Source organism: Lactuca virosa, chromosome 3 (genome assembly GCF_052849685.1).
Source record: "Lactuca virosa cultivar CGN04683 chromosome 3, Lactuca_virosa_CGN04683_v6, whole genome shotgun sequence".
Classification (NCBI taxonomy): domain Eukaryota; kingdom Viridiplantae; phylum Streptophyta; class Magnoliopsida; order Asterales; family Asteraceae; genus Lactuca; species Lactuca virosa.
The window spans coordinates 402,469,058-402,476,444 of record NC_136428.1 but is presented as its reverse complement, the minus strand read 5'-3'; the positions used below and the strand labels follow the sequence as shown (position 1 = coordinate 402,476,444).

The window sequence follows — 7,387 nt, the reverse complement described above, 5'->3', positions numbered from 1 at the left end:
GTATTATGTGGTACGATAGTTGTTCTGTGATATGTGGTATACTAGTTGTCTCTGTGATACTTGCATGGAAGACCTCGGGGGGTGCTTGAGGCAGTTGGATATCAGACCATGGGGGTGCCCATGGCATTCCAGGCAAAGACCATGGGGAGAGCCCATGGCAGTTTGATTAGACCATATGGGGGTTCCCAAGGCACCAAATTAAGACCATGGAGGGTTTCCATGACATCCTTATATGCTTGTATGCATGACTTATGTGGACTTATGTGGTTTCATGTGTTGTATGGTATTTTGGGGAAACTCATTAAGCTTTGTGCTTACGATTTTCAGTTTATGTTTCAGGTACTCCAGTTTTCAAATGAAAAAGCTCAGGACGATTGCAGGGCACACACCACATGTTTTCCGCATTCTGTGAATTACTCGATTTGATAATGTTTTTGCTAACTCTTGGTTACCTTGGTTTCATGAGAAAGAAATGTATTAATGATTTATAAATCAAAAAGAAAAAATTTTATGTCATGATTTTTGGGGCATTACATGAGTCATTGAAACTTTATCTAAGGGTAGTTTAAATCAAAAGTGTTGTTTAAATCATAAGTGCAATACACGTTTTAATTATGCGATCTGCTCTCGAATGTCAATTTATCATTCGTTCTGTCCTGCCTTGTACATTTTTTCCTCTAATGAGTTCCGCTCATGGAAGCCCTACCCTTAGAATTGTTTTTCATGTGTCCTACGTGACAACATGTAGAACATTCTTTTCTTATAGGATGTTCACCTTGCGACGGAATACGATGTGTTTCTTATCCTACCGAGCTAACGTCTCTCCATTATAGGTGGACTGAAAATCAGCAAATCATTGGATCTCCTAATCAAATGGACTTGGGAAAGGTTTCACACACTCCTCATAAGTTTTCCTTAATGTCTCCATATAGTAAGCTTTTGAGGAAAACTCTGAACAATCTTCGTAGTTGTTCATTGTTATCACTTTTATGACATGACCACAAGGTATGTCATCTATTTTCCACTGCCTACATGTACATGTTCTTTGTTTAAAATCAACAATGCAGTAATGTGAGTAGAATTTTTAACTGTATATCTAGTTCTTGATATCGGGTACACCATCCAATTATTACAAGCAATTTTATTTACTCGTACAATCTCATCAGACCAAGGGGTGAGTGTTGTTCTTGCTTTCGCAACAAACAAAAACATTTGATACAAGTAAGAAAACTAACATTTGATATACTCATTAATATAAAAGATTAATACCTGCAAAATTGTACTTTTGAAAACTCCATTGTTGCATTGTTGCACAAAAAAACTCAATTATTGGCATCTTCCTTGCAAATCTTGACATTGAATTTATCGACTATGCACTATTTAACGTCATAAGAAAGTACCGATTCCCATGAAAATGTGCCCTTGCTATTTTTGTGGATTTATTCTTCATATGTATTCTCATACACCAATATTTTAGTTTCTTATTTTTTTCATACCATCATCAAAATCTTTAACAATATACGTTTTGCTCCCAAAACAATGAGTTTACTGTATCACTCTTTCTGAATTTAGATGCTATGTTGAAATACAAATGGATATCGCATATTCCATGAAAGGCATGAGGGAATAGATTTGAAATGGATGTCACTATTGATGGAGCCCTAACATATATGAATGTAAGGTCCTCCATATTGCCTATACATTTGTGTCATTTTTGGAAGGAACCATTACCATGTCTTTATACACTCACTTTTGCATATGCCATAAACATCCATCATTATTTGGTGCTTTCCGTCCATCGTCACCAAAAGCAACATCGTACCCTTGAATTCATCCTTCAGGTAGCGAGCATCTATTATAAGGATCGACCTACAAAAATTAGGGAAAGCTCGTACCTACAAAACATTTAAAATGCATTCAAAACTACTCATTAAGAATTATACTTAATATATTTATAAGAAATATTACTAATTAACGAGCAACCAAGCACGATATACAATAACTCATACTGATCATCTTCATATGTTTTAATATGAGCAACCGTTCCGCAATTATGTTTAACCAAGTTGTGCACATACGATAGGAGTTTGGTAAATGAATCTTCTTTGGTACCTCTTAACAATACGAACGCATATTGTTTTGCCCACCAAGCCTACTGGCATGAGATATTAATTGGAAATTTGGAATTCATATCCCTAACAATCCCATCCGCCCGGTAAAGTCTTTTATAATATCCGACCATAACCTCAACGATAAAATGGTTGAGCACTTTTTTGTTTGCTTGTCGATCAACCAACATGTGTGTTGGTCAACATTTTTTGTGACTTGGAAAAGACTAATAGATTTGATTGTCTTTTCTCTAATCAACCAAGAACATTTTTTTAACAAAACAAACCACTTCAAACCTTTCTTTAATCGATCTGCTAGTCTTATACTGCAAACCCTCTGCCATGTATCTTTTTCCAATATTGAGCTTAAGCTTCACTTTGCTATTGAAAATGTCTAGGAGCTTGATCTTTTGACTTGTGACTACGCTTTGTGATGGAATGTTGACAATATCATTGACGGGACAAGAAGGCAAGGGGGCATACCATGAAACATGGTATCTGAATATATAAGTTTCGGTTCATCATCCGATTCTTCTCCATCAGAAATTCTCTCTAAGTCAGATATATCTAACTTGTTACAGTCTACAAACTCCCTGTATCCTTGTATTTCACCATTATTAAAAAATATTTTTTTTTCCAGTTTCATTACTGACCCGATTAACCATGTCTTGTAGTTTGTGTTCAAAGTAATTATGTGCACACACATCATTAAGATATGTCTCAACATCATTATCACCAACATACTTATAATTCTGCGGTTCCACATACATAATCGGTTGTTGCATTAAGTTTATATTTTTAGCAACACTATGATATTGAGGTATACTTGGAGTTATAAAAGTATCTATTGGGTTGTCGCTTCCTTTTCCGTTGGATATGTTTGTCGTAGATGCTTTTTCTCTATTGGCGATTTCGTTAGCACCATCACCTTCTTCAACGACCACATACACAGACACAAAAATTTACCTTCAACCACATTGATTACGTTGATCAACTTTCTAATATCACGATCATAAACAATAGCACAATAATACAACTCCCGAGGATGTTGGTAAGAAAGACTAACTTTTGATTCATCTGAAATAACAATCTTATTTTTCACCAAATAAACAAATTCACTAAATGTGGTGGTCTCGTAAATTTCCATACCAAAATAAAACATTTTTGGCATATAACCCAATAGTCATACATATGATAGTTGAGAACCAACAAACTGCCATCTTCCGTCACTGATAAGCAAGACAAAATATTCAATGGAACTAATAGTATAATTTTTAAGAGAAAAAAGAAAGACACTTTTATTCTCCAAAAAATACATCTTTTATATATACTAGTAAAAATATGTATGATATAGTAGTCAAAACTAATATGCAATAATAATCAACTGCAACCAAAGAGTAGTCAACACAAAAAAATTGCCCAAACCGTAGGTAGGGGGGAATCGAAGATTTCGTGCCCTCACCTACAGTTCTGTTCTTCATGTTTATACTGACACCAAATTGTATTTATTTTGAGAGCATACGGCAGGTGATTAAATCGCCTATAGTTTTGTTGAATTTTCTTTTTATTAGTATATTGTAACCCAAAATAGTAGTCGTCTACAGTTTTAATAGCTATTTTTGACTAATTGCAAATATTTGACTGTTAAGTAAAAAAATGACTAGGTAATTTTACTAGTTTTGTCATTTTATCTTTGTATTATTGATTGTAATTAATAAAAACTCATAATCAGGCTCATCGAAACCTCAAAACTGATTATTGCAATCCAATAGCAATAATCATTTGCGTTTTCCGTATAAACTTCAAAAGCTGTTCTATCAATCTAAAATCACAATCTACCTTGCTTTAGTACCCCGAAACCAATCTAACAATCTGCAACATAGATCCAATTGCCAGAAAAGGAAAGAACAATTGCGACCTAACAAGATTACAAAATTCACACATGTCAAACTTTAACCAAGAAAGTTGACAACAAATCACAAAATCCAAAACTTAAACCAAGAAAGGTAAAACAAAATTCAACAAGAAAACATGATTAACATTCAAACTTTTTGTGTTCTATTTATTTGAGTTCCAAGATAAATGATACAAGTCCACCAATCAAAGCAAATTTGCTCTATCAAGTCAAGAATCCTACAATAATAATGCTACAACAAATTACATAAAGTTCTTGAATTCCTTTTAGTACAGATAAATAAACCGAAACAAAATCTTGTTCTTCGTGTCATCATCCGTCTTTCCCGTCTTCCGTTTCATATACCAACAAGATAATGTATTCGGATATTACAGATTTAACAAAACAATCATGTGAATAGCAAAACGAATAACAATTCAAGAACATGTTTACCACTTTCTTTCTTTCTTTTTTTCCATCAATGATCACTCTTCTTTCCAGATCCATAATAACTCACATACCATCGAACAAATTTCTTCAAACCCATTTGAAGATCCGTCGTTGGTTTATACCCAAATTCCCTTTGAGCTAAACTAATATTTGCATGAGTAAATGGGACATCACCATTTCTTGGCAACTTCATAACTCTTCTTTTTGCTTTCACTTTCAATAACTTCTCCAAAATAGAAACGAGATCTGAAACAGGAACAGGTGAAGTGTTCCCTAAGTTAAAAACTCTCAATTGTGCAGGACCTTTCTTCTTCCCACCACTTCCTGTACTCTTTTCAGCAGTATCTAAAGCACCTAAACAACCCTTTACGATATCATCAATGTATGTGAAATCACGAGCAACAGTTCCATGGTTGACAGATTCGAAAATGGGAATCGATTTTCCTTTCAAGATGTCTTTCGTGAAGAAGAAATAAGCCATATCTGGTCTTCCCCAAGGTCCATAAACAGTAAAGAATCGTAAACCAGTTAGAGAGAGGCCATAGATGTGGTTATAAGTATGTGCAATCTCTTCGCCGGCTTTTTTTGTGGCGGCGTAGAGGCTCGCCGGTTGATCGGTTCGATCTTTTTCTGAAAACGGTACTTTTGTGTTCAATCCGTAAACAGAACTAGATGATGCCCAAACAATTGCGGGTTGTGGGTTTGCGTTTTTACAGACTTCAAGAAGATTAACAAGTCCGGCGATGTTGCTATGGATGTAAGAGCTTGGGTTTTCCATGGCGTATCGAACGCCGGCTTGAGCAGCTAAATGCATGACATGAGTAAAAGGGATTACCTCGAAGAGTTTTTTGAGCAATGCGACGTCGTTAATGTCGCCTTCGACGATGTAAATCCCACTTCTTTCTAGTAAAGCTTGACGAGCTCTTTTCAGGGAAGGATCGTAATAGTCGTTGAAGTTATCAAGACCTAAAACACCGTCGCCACGGCGTTTCAAGGCGGCGCTGACATGGGTTCCGACGAATCCGGCTGCTCCGGTGACTAAAACGCAGAACCCAGTATTGGAACGGATCTTGGCGGATGAACGGACGCGTTTTTCCCAAATGGGTCCACCCCAAGAATTGGTTTTTAAAGATCTGCGAGAGAGATCTGATGGGATCGATCCGGCGGAGGAGTACGGTGATGATGACGGCGGTGATTTGAAGAAGAAAATGAAGATTAATCCCAAGAAAACGAAACTCCAAAATGTGAGCTTTGCTAGATACGAATAATGCCATCTGAATCTATGATTGTATTGGGATTTTTCCATCTTGAATTTGCCAGGCGTTGATGGGATATTATCAAGATGAGATGACTTCATAATTTCCAAGAAAATCTTGAAATGGAAAACACCAACTCTTTTTTCCTGATTCCAAACTGGGTTAGGTTTGATTTTCTTGGAATGTGGCCAGGGTATGAATAAATCTCAAATAATTTGTTTTGTTTCTTTGAAGGGTTTGAAGAATGATTCCAATCTTTTCAAGAAATTTGATGATTGGTGAACAAAAACAAAAACAAAAAAGGAAAGATGAAAAAAGGAATTGTTCTTGCTGTGTTGACGGTGTTGATGATGATGTTCTTCAATCTTCCCCCAAACTTTACTTTTTCCTTTTGATGATGGTGGAAATGGAATCTTGTGGTTTCTTGAAGGGATTGATTTGTTTGCTTTTGTGGGTTTTCTTGGGTATAAAGATTGATCGGAAAAGTAATTTGTGATTGGGGAGAGAAAAGAAGAGAGAGGTGGACTGAATGAAGATGGGGAAGAACGGATTTTGAAGGATTTTATTAAAATGATAATGGATATTATTGATATTCAAGGTGGTGTGGACTCATTACATATCACCAAAATCAAGAAAGCGAAAGAATAGTCAAAGGGTTAATATCTTGTTAAATTTTGTATGGAATTCCGGGAAAATTAGGGTTTCTCTAGTTTTCTATTTGTGAGTGTATATTCTTTATTCTATTTCTATTTTTATTTCTATCACTATTTCGCCCCTCATTTGGAAATGAATGGATAATGAAAATCAAGTTTAAGATGCATAATTGGGAGGTGTGATTTTAGGGGGGTTTGATTGGTGATTTTCATCTTGATGATTGCTTATTTGGGGATTTGCGGGGTGTGTATTGGGAGATGATATGGATGAGATTTTGTGGCAAATTATGAGGAGGGGTTCATAGTTTTTACACCATAGGTATGTATTAGATTTTATGGGTGGATTCGAAGCTTTGATTTTCAATCATTAATTAGCTGTTATTTTTTTCTTCAAAATTTACTTTGCATAAATGATTAGTAAATGTGAATCTGTTATAATGAAACGGGATTTTACGGATAAGGTATTTCAAAACAAGTCTATTAAAAAAAGGGTCAATTAATATATGTAAGAAATTAGAGATAAAGGAATACAAATTGCAAGATAAATAACTAACTAGGTAGTGGCGGGAAAGTTAATTGTTAACCGAAAAACTCACATTAACGGCGAAAAACTAGTTGTTACTTGAAAAACTAGCTAATAGCAAAAAACAATATTTTGTAAAACTAATTGATAAACTAACCATTTATTTATATATAAGACAAAATTATAAAAATGGCCCCTGTGGTATGCATTTTTTGGGGTTTTAGTCTAAACTCCGACTTTTTTGGTTTCGTGGTCCTTTTGACCATGTTTGCTAATGATTTTGGTCACTCGGAAAACTGAAAAGACTAAAATACCCTTTCTGATATATTTTTTATATTTTTTCTATTTAATTTAAAGGAAAAAGAAAATAGATAACTAATTTGGGCTCACATCTATATCTCTCTCTCTCTCTCTCTCTCTCTCTTTCTCTCTCTCTCTCTCTCTCTACACAAAGCCATCCAACATTCATATTCTCCATAATATTCACCTAATTGCAACCCTAA

The 7,387-nt window shown here is 35.0% G+C and overlaps 1 protein-coding gene across 1 annotated transcript; it reads right to left on the bottom strand.

The window, feature by feature from the left end:
- Positions 1-4,143: 4,143 nt before the first annotated feature.
- On the bottom strand, positions 4,144-6,361 carry LOC145167757 (UDP-glucuronate 4-epimerase 3). The gene has a single exon (XM_079086992.1). The coding sequence runs from the start codon at positions 5,807-5,809 to the stop codon at positions 4,481-4,483; it is 1,329 nt and encodes a 442-aa protein (XP_078943118.1). The 5' UTR covers positions 5,810-6,361; the 3' UTR covers positions 4,144-4,480.
- Positions 6,362-7,387: the final 1,026 nt, after the last annotated feature.